Below are 21,082 nucleotides of genomic sequence, written 5' to 3'. Positions count from 1 at the left end.
TGAGTGTTCATGTGTTCATATGTTCGTATGAATTTGGAGTTTTCCAAGGACTTTTTCATATTCATCAAAGCATTATGTCTTATGCACGGAAAGTGATGAAAGAAGAGGGCTATGGAAACTGAAAACTATTTTTTAAGGATTGCAACAGTATCACAACTCAGCATTTTAGTGCAGTCTTTTGAAATATTTACAAATTATCAATTTGTATGTTTCAAATTAAGGATCGTTCAAGACTTTGCGAATTAGGAGCATTGAAGCAAAGGCGGATTACACTGAAAATTCGATTTTAAATTATATATTTTTGTTAACTTATAGTTTTAGTCATAATGTCAGTAAAATCGATAACCAATACATTTTTGCCTAATAAAATTTAATTGAGACTTGCGGCTTTATGTTTTCAACTTAACAGTCTATTTTTATAAAATTAATGAATTTCTAAAAGAGTGAATCATGTACAAGCGAATTCGTTACAAATTTGTTTTTTATAAAAAGTAAATAATATAATTAAATATAATATAAATAATAAAATAATTGTCCAACAACCATCGAGTATAACGATTGACTCATAATCACTTTCTGAGACGATTTAATGATGTCCGTCCGTACGTATGGCGGGATGTCCATGTAAACCTTATGCGCATAAGAAATAAGACTTTTTGTCATAAAAGTATTCACACAAATAAACCACAAATAAGTTTTATATAAAAACAAATTACATTTGAATATTTCTTGCTGATCATTCCATAATTGACCATAGCTACCATATAAGGCCCACTTCCGAAAACCACATTAACTTTAATCACATGAAAAAGGTATTTGAACAAATTTAGTTGTTTTTGTCTAAATTATTATTATTATTATTTACCGGGAACGGAAAGTGCCCGCAAATAAAAACAAAACACATCCTACACTAATTAATTGCTATAAATTTTTGTTGAAATTATGCACACGCAAACCACAGACACCCCACCCCCAAAGGTTTATTGCTGTACTGTACTATTTACAATTAACTTACTGATATGAAACTTTTTTTTGGTTTTAATATTCTTTTTTCACAATTTTTTTCTCTTGCCTGTCTTCCATCAAATCAAACAAACAACCAACATAGTTGCACCCGTATGTCGACAAGGACAACGAAGTGTCTATAGTACGGGACGTCATGAAACGGTAAAAATTGCATGTGAAATTGAAGCAAATCCAGCGGAAACAACATACGTGTGGAAATTCAATGCCACACTTGGTGAAACAATTGATATACCGGCCTCACTTATTGCCATTGATCGTGGACGCAGCATTGCACATTACACACCAATGACAGAAAATGTAAGTTCTTTGTCTTGTTTGAATTGTAAAAGCCGATTAAAAAGAAATGAGAATGAATATTCCATATGCACACAAACCCGTACATACATACTTTACATGTGAATAGTTAGTTATTGGTTACAGCATGGACAAAAGTTACCCAATGTCACATTTAGTGCTTTCTTTTAAACCCCAATTTAGCTGTCCTAGCAGCATTACAAAAATACTATCGTTGTTTCTCCATGCATCATGTAATAAATTTTATGATAATATTACAAAATGTAAGCTGAAGACAAAATTCAACACACAAAACATTTGTATTTTTCACATTTTTGCGATAAAACGATACAGGTGTAAATATGACATCGATATACATCCAAATGTACCTGCATTTATATTTTAACAAACACAGTTAGCACCTTTGTGTTTTGATGAAAAGTATTTTGCTGGGAAATGCTGATTGTTCGATATGAAAATTTATAGAAGAAAAAAATTAAAAATCAATTCAAGGCCTGTTATAACAATGATAATGATGTCACACCTCCTTCTGTAAGATACGCACCAAAAATAAGTGTGCATGTGCTTCATATGGAGAACAAAAGTAAAAATCTTTGTTATAATGACTCATGAGATTGAAATGTCTGTCATGTAAATACACACATGTACATATGTATTGTATGTATGTATGTATGTATGTATGTATGTATTTTCATGTACATATATTGTTGAATGTGTGTGGAAGTACGTACGTATGTGTTGGCCAAGTGATAAATCATCCACTTTCAAATAGATTCGCATAATTTTCCAAATGAATTGCGGTTTTAACCTCTTACAATGATAGCTTTTGTTAGCACTACGGTCAGCCTTTAATTTGTGTATGTGTGTTACTCTCTGACACACACAAGTACGCATTTGTCAATGTGTATGAGTTTCATTATACATTTATTTTGTTCAGTATTTCAATCTGTTTTTTTTTGTTTTGTTCTTTCAACAGGACTATGGAACTCTATTATGTTGGGCTAGTAATGAAATCGGTGATCAAACGGAGCCCTGTGTTTATACAATAACACCAGCAGGTAAGTGAAATAGTAAGAGCGTGAGTGCAAGTGTTTGGGAGTCTGTCTATATGTGCGGTTGTAACACTGTATTGCTGTATTGTGTTTATTCAACCAGCCAACCATTCATTCATTCATTCATGCATCCGTCAGTGACACAGAAAGAGGCGTGGTTAATTGTTTTTGTTGTTGTTACATTATGCTAATATATCATGATGAAAGCTTGTTTGTATATGCAGACATCATTTTTCAATTTTCATGACATTTTATTGAACAGAACAAAAAACAAAACGAGTAAATGATAAAAACGGAAACGACCAGTGTAGCAATCGACAAACAGACCGTCAGTCACTTTTATGTAATATGTGTTCACAAATTACAATTTCTGTTTACACTGAAGCTTGTAATGTGGTTGACTTTTACATTGACTTTTTTCTATTTTGTTCTTGTTCTTTTTTTTTTGTTGAAATTTCCACTCAACTGTTTTTGTTAATGAAAATGTTAATTTACTGGCTATTTTTTTTCTTGTAACAAAATAAATACAACAACGAGCGTATGACGGGGTATAATGACCATATTGTGGCAATTGTTGTAAAACTTCTATTTGTTGTTGTCCTAATTAAGTACAAATTAAAATTTGTAAAAACATTTAGTTATTAATTTGAATCAATTTGCAATCCATCGAGCGAGAAATTTCGTACACTCGTAGTTGTTTGGTTTTAGAAGTTTTAGTTTTTCAGTTGTCGAATAAAAATAGATACTGAAATAAAAGTTTCTCAAAATTTTCGTCCTGGCGTCAATCCATGGATAAAAAGTCCTTATTTTAATGTACTTTTGATTTTCTTCATCGGGAAGAAAATAGATTTCGAAAAATTCACATAAAATTCGAACAAGATGGAATTTCAAAAAAACTGATAAAACCGTTTCAGTGAATTTAGATAAGGTTTGTGACGCATTAATTACATTAATTCCATGTCAACATTCAAAACACTTAACATTTTGACAAAAGTTAGAATAATTTTCAACCTACACGAAAATTTCAAATACAGCCTTGATATGTTTCCTTCACTCAACAGAAATTGAGAAATTGTCTCCTCAAACAAAATAAACTTTAATTTTAGTTGGGAATATCGACTTATTTTTCCTCCATACAAACCCCAATGCACATGTGTTTTCATTAGCCTTCTATTTGGTGGACATGCACTACAAATGTTCGAGAATAAATCGAAGCTTCTATGACACCTTTGAAAAAGTTGTTTTATTTTCGACTGTCTGTTTTTGTTTTTGAAAGGTGAACCAGACCCTTTGCTAAATTGTACATTGCTCAATCAAACTTCAACTGGCTTTCAAATTGAGTGCATAGAAGGTTTTGATGGTGGCTTACAGCAAGATTTCATCATGGAAGTTTATGTGAATGGCACTACCAGACATCCAAAGATCTACAAATCAAAGTGAGTAAAACGGCACTGATTGCTTGTAATGTTATATACACACAACTGAATTTAAAACAGATTTAAAATGGTATACAATTTTCCTATTTTTTATATTATCTTATTTCTCAATTTATTTGTACTTTTGCACTTTTTTTTTCCTTTCCATTTTGTTTTCTTTCTCATCGTGTGATGTATGGTTTTGAATCTGACAAACTTTGCTTTCGAAACTGTCACAAAAACTCCACACACATCTCTTCGTTTTAACTATCACTTCGTAAATGTATGTAAATTGCACTTTAAATTTGTTTTATGTTACAAAAAAAAAAAAAAAATCGAAACTACTACGACTCTTATCCGACACACGTTCAGGACACCTTATTTTGAGGTGCGTGGTTTAGTACCAGGTGCTGGTTATAATGTGTTTTTGGTGGCTCACAACAGCAAAGGACGCAGCAATGCAACCATATTGCAAGTATACACACTTAAGGATCCAGAAAAACAGACAGGTAATGTCTTTCCTATATATCCAACTACAAATTTCTATTATTCTGATCACAATGTACTTTATATTTATCTATATTTTTGAATATATGTATGTATTTATGGTGATATTTCGAATCCATATTGGATTAGACTCTTCAACTTATTTATAATTTTTTTACCTTTTATTGTTATTAAATTTTCAGTTTTAATTACTTACAAAAAATCTTATGAGACTGTTACTCAAGTACCTTTTAATTTCACACAACCCAAATCTAAAAAGAAAAGTAAGAAATTTAAGTACAATACATATTTGAACGGTTAATAATTTTACAGTGTCAGATCTATCACGTCCACATTAAAAACATCAACTGTAATTCAATTTAAAGTTCTCATTTTGTAATTAAACTTCCTTAAAAACTAAGCTCATCAAAATTGTGGATTTTTAAAAAAATATTGTCCCACGGCCCTTCTCGCCATCTGCAATTAATGTCTGGGATATGTTCAGAAATTTCAATACATATTTATTTGTAAAAAAAATCGAATGCCTAAATCGTTCACTGCACTTCAATTACACGTTATGAAAATGACCATTACACATTTGTATATATTGTACATATGAATGAGTATAGTGCAGATAAAAATTGAGCAGCATTTTCATTACAGCTTTTGTTATTTTAATTGATTTGTATGGCAAGAAATGAAAACAAAGAAAAAAACTGTGATCTTATATTCTATCCGTTCACCAATTTTAGATCTGTCTTTAGCTTATGCTCCCGTCATTGAGGACATACGTCCGTTTCTGGGTATTTTAGTTGGCGTTGTGGTCAGCATCGTTTTGGTGGCACTAATCATTGTAATCATTGTACGAATGAGGGGTTCGTCAGGCAGGGACCGTAATAATTACATGCATGGAACGGCCACTACTCAGGGACGTAACAACAATGGCCTCGGGCCGCTTCACAACAGTCACGACATGCACAATGGTCGGGGAACTTGTCATGTAACTAGCAGTTTAGATAGCATTGACAAAAATCCTGATATAATACCACAAGGTTTGTATACATAATTTTTGGTCAAATAGGTGTTTATATGCATAACACTGTTACCCATCCACCACATTCAGATGGACACGATGAGGACGATGAGTGGACGACTAGTGCTCACAACCACGCATATGCTACAGCTGCCATGGCCGAACAGAATGCCGTGATAACCTCGTCAACAAACTATGATCACATAATTCCCACATATGCTGTCGTCGATAAAAAGTCACAACAGCAGCATTTACAACAATTGCAACAACACCAACAGCAAACACAGCAAATGTCTGCAGTTCCACCGCCACATCATGGCCAATATGTACAATACAATACCCTCATCCCCGTTAGCAAAATGAGCGCTTTCCAAGCACAGCAGCAACAACAACAGCCAAATAAGGTGAGTCAGTCTCTTTTACACATTCTTATCCATACTAGCCAAAGTATCACATGGTTACTACTTCATTACCGTTCATATTTATTGAAATTTTTATTTACTCCACACAGTTTAGGTTTGAAATATAATCTAGATACGATTACTTATTTAATTTAAAGGCTTAAAAAAATACATCAATTACAAAAACGTTACAAAAGTACTGTTTTTTGAACTTTTGGTATCAATATTTTATTTAAAATTCCTAAAGGTATTTACAGGCGACATACAGAGTATTAACATTTCCCAAAAATTAGAAAAAACAAGTAAGAGTGCTATATTCGGCTATGCCGAATCTTATATACCCTTCACCTTTGTTGTGGATGCATTATTATTTTTTATAATTAGTATATATGTATGTACATTGCCCACTTTCAGCGTACAGCATCCTAAATTTATCAAGAACACAAAAAACAACAACAACGCCAAACGAAACAAAACACCAAAAGAAAAAACAAAAACAAAATACGCAAGCCAATGAAACCAACACACATCCAAACATACGTTTAATTGTATAAAAAACAACAACAACGCCAAAAGAAACAAAATACGCAAAGCATGCACATTAAAACATACGATTTGTTGATTTTTTGTCAAAAAAACCAACACACAACCAAACAAACGTTTAGTTGTATAAAAAACAACAACAACGCCAAAAGAAACAAAAAACAAAAAAAAACCAAATACACAAAGCTTGCACACCCAAGCATACGTTTTGTTGTTTTTTTGTCAAAGCATGCAATACATTGTGTTTTTTGATGAAATTTTCAGAGGTTGTCTCGGATTTTTGCTCATATCTCCGTTATTTATGGACGGATTTTGCTGATTTTAAATAGCAAAATTCTCGAAAGTATGTCTGACAGAATTGTTGAAGATTTGGATCCCGGAGATATCTGGGGCCTTCAGAAAATTGATTTCAACAGACAGACAGACAGACAGACAGACGGACAGACAGACAGACAGACAGACAGACAGACGGACATGGCTTAATCGACTCCGCTATCTATAAGGATCCAGAATATATATACTTTATAGGGTCGGAAATGAAAAATGTAGAAATTACAAACGGAATGACAAACTTATATATACCCTTCTCACGAAGCTGAAGGGTATAAAAATACTCAAAAAAGTTACACAAACGAGTGTTGTTATGTTTACACATACATAGTTTTTTCTACTAATACATCCACATCGCTTAGAATTTTGTCAACTTAGTTAGGTCTTTGACAGGAGAGTTACCGATCTATGTGTATTAATCTATTGTCTAAACCATGGCACAATAATATAAGTTAGACTCATTAGGAAATAGATTCTCAATTAAACAATTCATGAAACGTCAAACAAAAGAAAATATGAAAAAATCAAAATGAAATGTCTAAGAACAAAATAAATAATTTCTAGTTTTGTTAAAGCTATTTATAGACGGCAATACTGAGAATTAACACTTTTCAAATTTAAAATATTTTTGAAATCATTCGGTATTTTAAGAAATCGTTTCCGAAAAACATTTATTGTTTACACGATAGTATTACAAATATTTTATTTCTTTGTTGATTGATATTTTTCTGCAAACTTTATTTATATTTTCTATTTTGTTGACATTTTTGTTTGCCTTATTTGCATTTATTATAAATATATACATACATACCCGATACATATGAAAATAAAAAGTTGTTGAATCAAAAAAATCATTCGTATTTTTTGAAAATCTAACACAAATTTTGTTTAGACGTTGAAATTGTATTATGATACTTAAGTTTTTGACAAATATTAATACTCAGTATTGCCGTCTATAAATACATACCTTAAACCAGGGCACACTTCGAAAGGTGACTGCGATGAAACAGCTGATTATTTTTATACCCTTCACCTTCGTGAGAAGGGTATATATAAGTTTGTCATTCCGTTTGTAATTTCTACATTTTTCATTTCCGACCCTATAAAGTATATATATTCTGGATCCTTATAGATAGCGGAGTCGATTAAGCCATGTCCGTCTGTCTGTCTGTCTGTCTGTCTGTCTGTCTGTCTGTCTGTCTGTCTGTCTGTCTGTCTGTCTGTCTGTCTGTCTGTCTGTCTGTCTGTCTGTCTGTCTGTCTGTCTGTCTGTCTGTCTGTCTGTCTGTCTGTCTGTCTGTCTGTCTGTCTGTCTGTCTGTCTGTCTGTCTGTCTGTCTGTCTGTCTGTCTGTCTGTCTGTCTGTCTGTCTGTCTGTCTGTCTGTCTGTCTGTCTGTCTGTCTGTCTGTCTGTCGGTCTGTCTGTCTGTCTGTCTGTCTGTCTGTCTGTCTGTCTGTCTGTCTGTCTGTCTGTCTGTCTGTCCGTCTGTCTGTCTGTTGAAATCAGTTTTCTGAAGACCCCAGATATCTTCGGGATCCAAATCTTCAATAATTCTGTCAGACATGCTTTCGAGAATTTTGCTATTTAAAATCAGCAAAATCGGTCCACAAATGGCTGAGATATGAGGAAAAAACCAAGACAACCTCGTTTTTTGACCTATTTTTTTTACCTATATCTGGATTACTAAGACATTAATATAGACAATATGGATATCTAATGATAGATATTTCAAAGACATTTGCAACGATGTATATAAGACCATAGTAAGTTGGACCTACAATGGGTCAAAATCGGGAAAAAAATTTTGAACCCGAATTTTTTTAAAAAAAAAAAAAATTGAAAAAACAAAAAAAAAATTTTTAAATTTAAAAAAAAAAATTTTTAAAATTTAAAAAATTTTTTTTTTAAAATTTAAAAAAAAAAAAATTTTAAAATTTAAAAAAAAAAAAATTTTAAATTTAAAAAAAAAAATTAAAATAACAATCGAAACATTTTTTTTTCCAAAAAATTCAAAAAACAACTGGAAAAAAAATTAAATTTTGTTTTCCTAAAAATATTTAAAATTTTGAAGTATAATTTGGTGAAGGGTATATAAGATTCGGCACAGCCGAATATAGCACTCTTACTTGTTTTTATTCAGTTTGAACTGTCAATTCACTTGTGGTTGTTGTCAAAATTTTTACAAAAACTGAAAAAAAATACATTTTTTGTCCTTGTAAATGCATCTCAAAACTTCAGAGGGCTTGCGGCACGTCTTAACCCCAACCGATTTACCTAAAATTTTTTCAGGATGATTTTTTTACTAATGTTCACCAAACTGGGGGTGAGAATGGCCAAAATCCAACTTTCGTTTATTAAGGGCCACCCTAATGTATATCTGGTCGACTAGGTTGTAATAAATCCAAAACAGGTAGCAATTTTGAAGATATATCGATGAAATTTGGTACATGTTATTTTTTCGGCTCAAGAACCAAGCCTATTGAAACTGACAGAAATCGGTCCATTATTTCACCTAGCCCCCATACAAATGTCCTCCCGAAATTGGACTTTATCGGTCATAAATGTTTAATTTATATATGTATCTCCACAAAATTCCGCTCCAAATAAGTTTTATGTACACAAAATTCATGTCACCAAATTTTGTTACGATCGGTCCATAATTAGTCATAGCTCCCATATAGACCCGCTTCCGAAAATCACTTTAACATGCATAAATCGCTTAAAAATATTGGTATACACACAAAATTCAACATAGTTAACTTTAATATAGACAAAAATCACATGGTGATCGGTCCATAATTGGTCATAGCCACCATATAAGGCCCACTTCCAAAAATCACTCTAAAATATAAATTATTGAAATTTTAAAAGACAAATTTTTTTGCTCTTTTACTTAGTGTAGGGTATTATATGGTAGGGCTTGACCGATCATACTTTCTTACTTGTTTAATGTCTTATTTGTTTTTCTCCTGTTTTTATTTTCTTATAGTTTTAGTTTATTACTGAATCAGTAAAATTAATAAAACTAAGAAAACCTGATTCAGTAAAATTTGTGTCTGTTTTTCATTTCATGAATTTTTTTTCAATATTTTCTGCAAGTTCCTCATCAAAACTCTAATCTTTACATTCTTCATCACTTTCTGTACTTGTACTGAATATTTTTTCTAACTCAGTATCCGATAAAAAATCCCTTTTCGGCATTTCGTAAGACTCTTATTTATAAAAAACCTCTCTATTTCTAAGCAGTAAATATTACTGACAGTGGTCTAAATTCCAATATTGACGTTTTGGAAAAGATTACGTAAAAAAATGCTGTGGCCCTCAGAATTTAATTTGCTGAAAGTGCCTGGCGGTCAATGTGTCAAGGAGGTTAGAAAAAATAAAGTTAATTTTAAACAAATTTAAAAGATGGAGGAATTCACATTCAGTAAAAATAATTGTGTAAAATAGAAAAATAAAAAATTGTATTTCGGTGGAATTTTCAGAATATTGTGCAATTCAGAAAAAAATTGAATTTCATAGTTATGTTATTTTTTTGTTTTGGAAAAAACTTTGTTCGAAGCTCTGTAAATTCCAAAAATGTTTTGATCAATATATGTATAACATATCGCACTTGATCAACAAGAGGGTATTACTCTTTCATCCCGAAAACAACATTGAGGCCATTTTCGTGATAGTGTAGTGACCACTTTTATACAACAAAAAGGTGTTATTTCAAGTTAATACAAAAGTTGAAATAGAAATATATCGTACATTTTCATAAGAAAGGTATATTTTTGAGATGAGCCTTTATTCAAGTTAAAAATAATCAAATTTTTTTATTTATATTTGGTTGTATTTTGAGTTGATACCGTTTTGTTGATAAAATTGGTTGTACTTTATGATTTTAATTCGAAATGTGACCCTTTTTATAATAAAATTTTTCACATTTCTCAGAAAAATGGTATTAACTCAAAAAATAGATTTTTTTTGCAATAATGTGAAAAATTTAAAATAAAAACAATGTAATTATATTTTTAAATGGAATTTATATACTATGATGTATTCAGACTTTAAAATTTCCTTAAAATTTAACCACAAACAGTTTTTAACCTCTACTGAAAATTTTAAAATTTCGAGTTAATAGCAGAGTTCGAAAAAAAACACTAACATACCGTATGTAAATGAAACAGACAAACAAAAAACACATGGAAAAATACCGTACATGTACTATAAAATCTTCGCTACCTACATGTACCCTAAAAAGTTCACTACGTGTTCGCTAAAATCTTCCCTAAAAAGTTCACTACATGTACGCTAAAAAGAACACTAAACGCTACGAGGTAGTGAATGTCTAGAATGTTCCGTAACTTATTCGTAGTGTTTGCGAAAGCCATCTCACAACGTAGTGCTCGGTATATTGTATATGTACAGTGCCGGACTTAAATATTCACACAGCATACAGATTTATCTTTAATCGTCCATATTTTTTAAACGAAGGCCCCAACATTCGTACGGATTTCAACAAAAATATTTATTTACATATAACTTATGGAAATATATGGTGCTTTTCTACACGTTCCGCCAATTTATCCCACAAATGTTCTATGGAATTCATGTCAGGTGATTGCGGAGGAGTCGGGAGAATGTGGGGAACATGATGCACTATCCATATTCGGACGTCATGGGCAGTGTGTTTGGGGTCATTGTACTGTTTATAACAGAAATATTCCCAAGCTTTAACTTTAGAGCGCATTGTAGTAGGTTTTCTTTTAAAATATTAAGGTACACTGTTTTGTCCATTGAACCGTCGATGAAAACTAAGTTTCCTACACCAGATGCAGCCATACAACCCCACAACATGACCCCTTATCCACCATGTTTGACAGTGTTTACTACATTGTACTTTTCCAATTCAGTGTTTGGCCTTCTCCAAACTGTTATTAAAAAGATAGGCTACTCCACAAAATATTAAACTATTTAAAAAAACTATTTTCCTATTAAAATTTAGAAACTGTGTAAATATTTTTGTCCCCCTTAAAATCGATAATTATTTTTCTGAAATGTGAAATGTTTAGTTTTTCCATATATTTCCATAAGTTATATGCAAATAAATATTTTTGTTGAAATCCGTACGAATGTTGGGGCCTTCGTTTAAAAAATTAAATATAAATCTGTATGCTGTGTGAATATTTAAGTCCGGCACTGTACATGTGCGCAAACACTAAAAACAAATGAAGGGAATGTGTTCTTTAAATGTACAGTACGAATAAGGTACGGTTTATGTTCGAACTCTGGTTAATACCCTCTTGTTGATCAAGTGCGATTTATTGTTTAAATTTACAAATTTGGTGATAGGTCCTAACTAGTGTTTATAAAAAACCGTTTTTTCGGTTATCCGAAAATTGGCATTTTTTAAAAAACCGGTTTTTCGGTTAACCGACGTCGAAAATATCGGTTAAACCGGTTAACCGTCATATATACAGTGACGGACATTACAATAGAATCACTGTCAATATTTCATTTAAAACCAGGAGCAATCATAAGGATTGGTGTGGGCCAGAAAATATAAAAAGTGGCAAAATGTGTTGTGGACGGACGAAACGACCATTAATTTAATTGGTATTGCGTTGGTCCAATTTAAGCACTTGTATGTAAATATTTTGGAGAATGTTATAAAGCCACATGCAGAATGGAATATGCCCTTAAAATGGCTCTTCCAGCAAGATAATGACACAAAGCACATGTCAGGTCTTGCCAAAAAATGGTTTTTATATAACAAAATTCATGTTATGGAATGGCCGTCTCAATAACCAGACTTAAATCCTATGGAAAATAGTAAAAGACAAACTCGGACCTAAAAAATTTAAAAACAAGGAAGAACTTTGGCAGAAAATTCAGGAAATATGGTATGCAATTCCCGATCTACATGCGAAAGTTTGTTAAATTCAATCCCCAAAAGATTTGATGCTGTTATTAGAAATAATTGATATGCAACAAAATATTAAGAAAACAACGAATTCTTATGATGATTTTTTATTTTTAATCATTTTAAGACTGATTGATTCTATTTGAATGTCGCATATTTTATTCAGTCTTTTAGATTTGACATCGTTTTTAGCATAAGAATGTGTTATTTTTTTATTTTATTTTTTTCTATTTATTGTTTACGTTATATGTAGTGATTATATTGTATAAACATAAAATGTCCAATAAAGTATATACAGTTTTAAAATGTGTAGTTTTTAGCAGTCAGGAATGGTTAATATTAAATAACTATGAATATACAAAACTGCTAAGTCCATTTTATTTTGTAAAAATGTCTTAGTTATCAAATGGAATTGAGTATAAATATGTTACTAACTATATAATACTTGTTTTAGTAATTAGTTTATTCATTAAATTTCAACCAAAAAATGTAAATCAATTTTTAATTAAATATTTGATAATTTTGAAATTTATATCACCACGACTTTCTGATATGAAACAGAAAATGTTACAAGTCCCAAAAAAGGACCTATAAGATACAAACGCACTTCTTCTCAGCTGTGCTTATTTGTCATTATAAATCAACTTAACGCTTGGTAAAATCATCACTATTATTACATCATTATTAAGATTTGGCTTAACTTCTAGAATTATGCGGAATTTAATTTTTAATAGTTTCATTATGTGCAATTTATTCTGAAAAAGTTTTCAAGTAAACTCATCGTCCTCTACTATTTAGAATCATTGTAATTCTTAATAATATCAATCTAAATAGTTTTGTATTGTAAATCAGCAGTTTAGGTTTCAAATCAGACCAATAATGTGTATACAATGAATATTAAAAATGCACAAAAACGTGAGATTTATCAATTTTAGTCCCAAATTTTAAAAACCGGTTAACCGAGTGATAAGAACCGGATAAACCGGTTAACCGAAAATCAAGATTTTAAATTAACCGGTTCGCAAAAAACCGAGATTTCGAAGAAAAATCGGTTTTTCGGTTAACCGGTTAACAGGTTTATAAACACTAGTCCTAACTCAAACAAAATTTAATAAAACAGCCGTGACAGAGTTAAAATGGGATTTTAGAGCGTTTTTGGTGTAACCTGTAAAACACTAAGCTAACGATATGTGTGTATGCAAGGATGTACAAACATTGTATTGTGTCCTATAAATATGTACATATATTTGATAGTGTACACATTCACGTACTCGCTCATATTTTTAACTTAACCCTTTTCCACTACAACTTAACCCATTTCACTTAATAGTACAGCTCCAGTAAGTTATAAAGACATACATAAATATATATATATTTAAAAATGAATTTACTAGTATACATGTACTATGTATTTGAAATATAAAATGTACGTGTTTTTAAGCATGTAAATAGGCATGTTTTGGTACTAATATTTAAGTACTCAGCAGTTTGAAAAACGCCAATTGGAAACTTTGTGTGTTACCGAAACTTTCTGTTCGGTAACACACAAAGTTATTATAATCAGTAACACACAAAAGTCAGATATAAAAAAGTCAGACGAAAAAAGGTTTAATATATGTAATTTGTAATTGTATTGTACGTAAAATTGTATTTCCAACAAGATATCGAGGTATCGATCAAACACATATATTTTACTAAGCAATTGCAAAATGTTAATATTTTAAAGTATCACCTTAACGAAATTTATTAAATTTTACGATAAAATTGCAAATGATTTATAATTTTTGAATTTACGCTATGAAATCTTTTTATGCTTGTTTTTTAGAGTGAGTTTTCACATGCCGATATTACAGGGGCAACAGGTCAACGCATACCTCCATATTGCAGTGCAACATTAGGTCGTCCAAGACAAACGGATTTAAAACGAGCCGAGCCCAACATATATTCACAGGTAATTCCCATGATTGATAGCGAAAACGATGAGTGTTTCGAAGCAAGTAACAATGGTATATCGACCTTCATATCAGGGTACTCAACTAATGTTTAATGCAAAAAATAAATTTACAATTATATTAAAAAAAAAAAAAACAATCCAACAATACGGTATTGAAATTTTCATAAAATAAAGAAACCATTTTAAAGAGATTTTGTTTCTCATGTTTGGCTGTGTTTCCTTTACAAAACTATAAATTTGATTGTACATGTGCTATCGAAACATATTTCGACAATATTTTCATCCTCTAGTTGAAGATCACATATGCAAATGAATCATTTAGTTGCATATTTTAATATTACAATATTGTATTCAGTTGTACATATTTACTACTTATATCAAAATATGTATTGTGTATATTATATACTACATATGTATGTTTATTTCATATTTAATGGTCATAAAATTGGTTCAAAGTCAATCACCAGTTCAAACGTGTATATGTCTCTGTACACCAGAAAACAAATGTACAGTAAAGGACACAAGTCATACAATGCAAACACATCCATCCATCCATCCATTCATTCATTCATTCATTCATTCAGTCGTCCATTCAATCAAGAATATATGGACGTTTCGAAACCATAAATAGTAAATCATAAATGTAAATAAATAAAATGAAAAACACACACAACTCGAATAATAACGTAACATAAATTCCATATGAAGACTCCAAACGGATTCCCTTCTTCATCTCTATACTAACGTGTAAATAAATATATATGTATACATATGTATATCTACATATTGTATTATTTACTTTTTTAATAAATGAATTCAGCTTTCATACTTATTCTTATACGAGTACTACAGTGCGTATGATACACAAGATATTCAATTACACACTGTTCATTTATTCATCAATGTACGAGTTTTCACTTTTATTAGATTAGACCGCTCCTTAAAAAATAAATTTGTCTCTCATTTATCTGAGATTTTTTCCTTTAGTGCTTAAAACAATTTCCAAATTTGTACTTGGTGTTAATCGGATAAGTGATCGACCAAATATTGGAAAAGTTGGTAAAAAATACTAGATTTGGATTTTTTTTTATAAATATAATATTATATAGTAGTTTATAAATGACTAGCTGACCCGGTGCGCTTCGCCACCCCAATTAGAAGAAAGAAATAGTACTATTAAGTCTCCCGCTCACTCGGGTCCATATAATCTTTATTTCATGTTTCTAAATTCATTGGTGAAGAAATTACTAAAAGTACCATTCGAATAAAGAAATAGTACCAACAAGTCTACCCCTAGAATCCTAACTCACTTACGCCTTTTTGGTACCTTTTTTATCCCCATTGCGGTGGTAAAATATTATTAAAATAATTTTCTGTATCGTGGTGGAAGCTCGTAGTAAAATATTCGAATGTCTATGTCAAATTATAGAAAAACATATTTTATGAAAAAGTACCAAAAATAAACACAATTTTTATCCCTTAAGGGTTCAAATTTCCAAAAAGTACCAAACTAGTATTTTTTATTTTTTGATAAGTAAAGAATACGATTTAAATTTTGTTTCTATGTTTATTGGTTTAAAAGATACATAGGGTGCCAAAAAAGTACCAAAATACAGTTTTTACCCGTTTTCTCTCCTAAAAGGTTCAAATTTCGAAAAAGTACGAAACACCTGTCAGCTTATTTTTTAAATGGAGTAACATGCAATTTCAAGGTTTTTTGTATCTTTATTAGTTTTGAAGATATAAGATTACCGGATTTACCCGTTTATACCCTTTTTACCCCCTAAACGTTCGAATTTCCAAAAATCCCTTCTTAGCGGATTGTTTTGGAAAGGGAGGAACCCACAGTTAAAATTTCATGATTCTAGCTTCAGTCGTTTGGGCTGTGGGATGATGAATCAGTCAGTGATTCAGTCAGTAACGTTACTCTTTTATATATATAGATTATTTACCCAAATATACAAATTGAATAGATTTCTAGCATGGGTTTCCATTATCCGATTGCTTTGAAATTTATCAAAAGAAAAATATTTAATCATCCAAGATTAAGTTATTTTTATGCACAGGTCTAATAATGTACACGCCAATGCACATCTCACACATGCAAATAAATGTAAATAAATGTACATTAGGGTGGGTCCAATTAAAGATTTTGTGTAGACGATTTCAGAAATGAGACAATTCTTTTACCACGCCCCTGTACATTGTCAAATGTAAATATTTAAGTATATACCTTATTAGCGTTCACAAAACTGAAATAGGATGGCAAAATGGTTTTTATAATAGCAAATAAATTTAAATGGAATTAAAGCCAAACATTTTTTCTAATTTACCGGTGTTTTGGACACTCTAGTTTATATATTTCTTGAATGCTAATATATGTACATATGTATGTGTACGTGCACTGTGCTTATTATAACCATTTTATTACTTTAATTTCCGTTGAGAAACCTAGTCAGAATATCGGTGGTTAACTTGTTTATTAATGGCCTTTTAATTTTCGTGGGGTTGTTTAAATCATATGTATGAAAAATATCATTTGAGCGGTACTTGTCCTACGGTACAGTCTACTATACATATATTTTTGAAATATGTATAAATAATCAAAGCAAAAGTTTTACAAAATCAATTGATCTTTCTTTTTTAAAAAGAAATGTTTGTGCATTAAGGGGAAAGGAAACAATAACCAAATAAACCAATATATGATATCAGATTGAAAAACAACTAAAGAACGAAACACAACTCAATATACAAAATAAAACATTATAAGAGACCTTGTGAATTGACCAATTGTATATTTCTGGAATCGTCTGAAACTAATATTTAAACTGGCTGAACTTTATATTTCTGCATGGAGACCGACCCACTCTAATGCACATGTGTTTGTATATTTTAGTTAGTTTTTTTTATCGTTATTACACATCACACACAAACATATTTTAACTCATATCCATACACATTAATGTAAAAATGAGCGCATATACATGCATACATATATGATTTTTTTCAGATTGATCTTGCTCATCATCCCATGTACTCGACGAGTCCTATGTTTGCCACCAATACCATAACTGGTGTCACAATGTCACATCCATCACAATTGGCCACCTTTGCAACACCACCACTACCATCCATGTATGCGCATAAACTAGTTTCAGCTTCACAATCACAAAATATTCCAACAGCCATGGTATCTGTGTCTGCAGCAAATGTCCACACCACCAACGTGGGTAGTGGCTGTGGTGGCGTAGGAGGCGGAAGTATAATGCAAACAACTGGAATGATGCCCGGGCACATACCAGTCTCACATCACAATGCCCAACAACAATCCATCATTTGTGCGTCCCAGAAGAGACCACAATCGCCTTCGGCAGCATCAACACATTCAGCGGCAACAGCATCAGCATCAGCAACAACCACGCTGCCATCTTCATCTTTAGCATCAAGTTGTTCAGCGGGCGGAGTGGGTGGCGGCATCTTAAATTTACAGGGAAACGGTAGTATAGTGCCTGTCAACAATATGGGCGGCTCAGGTGTCTATCTTAACGAAGCGGTAAATATGATTTTTATTTCTTAAACAATCAGTTGCAACCTTAAGAAAATAAAACAAACATGCATGACAATATAAACACATTTTTATTAAAGTTTCAATAATAGCTAGTGATAAATAACTACTATGAAGAACGTAAAATGTTTGTTGAGTATTTGAAAAGGTTTTCTTTCCTTTCCATTGATGTTGGACAAAATCCACAACAAAACTCTAGTTTATACCCAATTTATTTATAAAATGAAAAAATGTTTTGGTGTACTATCATTTCTTTTTACCAATATATCGCTCGAAATTTGTTGTGAAAAGATACAACTAATTTTTTAATTTCCTTAGTTATTTATCCATATTCTCAAAGAAAGTTAAAGCTGAGTCCTTTGATTCAGCTCTTAGCTTTCATACATACACCCATTAAAGTCTTGATAAAAGTAAATTTTATTAGGATTCTAGCACGAATCTATCTACAAATAGCCATAGTTTTTATATAAGAAAATATTATATTTCATTTTAAATCTGTAGGGAGATTTTCTGTAAAATGTGTAGATTAAATAGTGCCATTCCTGCCTAATGGGTATTTAAATACCCAAAAAAGTGACGACAGTAAAAAAATTCTAGCGAGTGCCATATTATAGATTATGAAAAAATAAAAAAATTAAAATGTTTTGCTTTTTGACTTTATCTTCCGTATAGGTAAAATGGTGATTTTTTCTATGTCGGAAAATGCTCGGGAAAAGCGTTGCCAAATAAAGGAAAATGCGAAAAACCAAAAACACCCTGCGGATTTAGATAGCTTTAGATATCCTTTCTATAATGTAAAAAAGTAAGAAGTAGTTTGTAAACACACTTGCTCCACAAACGGTGTATAATGTAAATGTGTATTTAAATACCCAACAGACCTTAATGAGTTCCAAATATAACAAATTTTTCCATATCAAAAAAATTTATTTTATCGCAAATAAAAAGCAAATTTGTATTTTTTTATTTATTTAATTAAAATTATAAACCTGGCACTTCAAACATCCATATTCGGTTTTCCATTGTAATGTGGACAACGATGACAAGTGGATAGTTTTCCGATTAAATGATCAATGTGATCATATTTAAGCCCCATTTATGCCCCGGATGTCAGCATTTTTCCGGGATTTTGATGATTTTATTTCACCATACCTCTACTCGGAAATCAAATTGCGACATTTGGGACTTTTTCTCATATTTGCGACAAATACAATGTAGCTTCCATGCATTAACCATCGAAAGAATTTGTAATAATGACCAATACCACTTCTTTCACCGAACCCGAATGCGATATATTCATACAAAATTTTATATGATGTCATCGTATCATCAGAAGGCAACTTGTAAAACTATTAGTTTTGTCGCCCAGACTATTTTGGTATTGTTCCCTTATCGATTTTAGGTCGCTTTGAACCCTTACTAGAGCTCCTTGCAGACGCATGTCCAACATTACTAGTGGTTGAGGTCACTGGTACATCATCATCCTATCTTTCACTCGACCGCATTTCCTCATTCCAATTTCGCAAGTCAGATTTGGTTCGTCGTGCAACAATTGCACATTGTCATTTAATTTCTCATTGTCACTAATGCCATCGATATCATCAGGTGAAATTATTAACAAATATTCCAATTTTTCACTTTTTATAGTTATATTGTTTGCTTTTTTACACAGAGATACAATTTTACACTTTGCTTTACAAGATAAATATTTTTAAAATATTCAAAAAAAAATATCTCTTTAAAGCCTGTTGGGTATTTAAATACCCATGTCCATGTCGGGTATGTGACGAGATAAAATTTGTTTTTCACTCCAAACAACTTCTACGGGCCACCAGGTACATTTATAAAAATTTAGTTAAAATCGTACGATCGGATCTATGGTCAGGCATTAATGGGTTAATGATTGTCTAAACTTATAAAGTTTCGGTATTTTCACCGTTTCTTAATTAAAAAATTTGGAATCTTTTATTTTCAGCCCTCAAATTCTGGCATTTTAAAATCTGTTCCCGAAGAAATAATTCATCATCAAATTAATGGTGAGAATATTATCATGACGCAAGATCGAAACAACGGCACACGATTCTGACGATAAACATTATCTAGTTTTAAGAAACCATGAACTAAAAATTCAAAACTCAACAATAAAAAAAAGTAGACAATGAACCTCATATAAGTAAAACATTCATAGAAAAATAACATTTTAAATCAATTCAAAGTGAACCTCATGTTGATAAAAAACAAAAAACAAATACTAAATAATAATTTACAAAATAAAAATAAAAATATAAAAAGAAGGAAACAAGAGACCTTTAACAACAACATATAGCAGAGTAATAAAGACGTTATAAAAAAACAAAAACTCAATTAACTGCCTTTTAAATGAAACGCATTTAAATCCAATTTAAAACTAAACACTTTCTTTCAATCCGACAATTTATAAAAAAAATATTCACGGAAATATTCAACCTTCATGAAGCATTAGTATTTCAGCTTCTGAAATACAACAACACCTTTTATAAATACAATTAAAACTAATAATTTAAATATTTTTTACCAACCAATTTGTAAATATTTTTTTTATGTTTCTTTCTTCAGTTATGTATAAAAAAACACATTCCAAATATATGTTTTACATTTCCAAAACAAATGACGAAAAAGAGTGAAATTATAACAAATAATTAAAACCAATTATAACAAATAAATGAACAAGTTAAATAAATTAAATTTATTTTAAATTAATAACAAATAAAACATAAATATTTAATTGAACACACAAACTGGACTCAAAAACCAAATGAATGAATGGATGAATGAATGAATGATTCTACAATCAAAGCATAACAAATTAATAAATTTAAATTTAAATTAAAAAGTTGTTAATTAGTTTAAGCAAATTAAAAAAAACCAAAAAACTTGAATAAATTAAACTACATGTTTGAAAAACACATATTTATTTATCTATGAATTTTTTCCCCTTTTAACAATATTATTTTATTTTATTTGTTTTGTTTTGTAATCATCATAATTATTATCTGTGTGTAGGTATATTAAAATTAAATCTAAATACAAATTAAGCCCT

The 21,082-nt window shown here is 30.9% G+C and overlaps 1 protein-coding gene across 2 annotated transcripts in view; it reads left to right on the top strand.

Annotated features, from left to right (window-relative positions):
* The window catches only part of side-VIII (sidestep VIII), a 119,372-nt gene extending 98,816 nt beyond the window's left edge, over window positions 1–20,556 (top strand). For both annotated transcript variants that reach the window (XM_065513588.1, XM_065513586.1), the window contains 9 exons: window positions 1,109–1,323; window positions 2,297–2,378; window positions 3,649–3,808; window positions 4,160–4,296; window positions 5,026–5,325; window positions 5,397–5,710; window positions 14,313–14,438; window positions 17,452–17,994; window positions 19,979–20,556. In XM_065513588.1, coding sequence (XP_065369660.1) covers window positions 1,109–1,323; window positions 2,297–2,378; window positions 3,649–3,808; window positions 4,160–4,296; window positions 5,026–5,325; window positions 5,397–5,710; window positions 14,313–14,438; window positions 17,452–17,994; window positions 19,979–20,089 — 1,988 coding nt within the window. In that variant the 3' untranslated portion in view covers window positions 20,090–20,556. The remainder of the gene's footprint in view (window positions 1–1,108; window positions 1,324–2,296; window positions 2,379–3,648; window positions 3,809–4,159; window positions 4,297–5,025; window positions 5,326–5,396; window positions 5,711–14,312; window positions 14,439–17,451; window positions 17,995–19,978) is intronic.
* Window positions 20,557–21,082: the final 526 nt, after the last annotated feature.

The sequence above is a fragment of the Calliphora vicina genome, chromosome 5 (genome assembly GCF_958450345.1).
Source record: "Calliphora vicina chromosome 5, idCalVici1.1, whole genome shotgun sequence".
Classification (NCBI taxonomy): Eukaryota; Metazoa; Arthropoda; class Insecta; order Diptera; family Calliphoridae; genus Calliphora; species Calliphora vicina.
The sequence above is the reverse complement of the archived record's forward strand: the minus strand, read 5'-3'. Positions and strand labels throughout refer to the sequence as shown.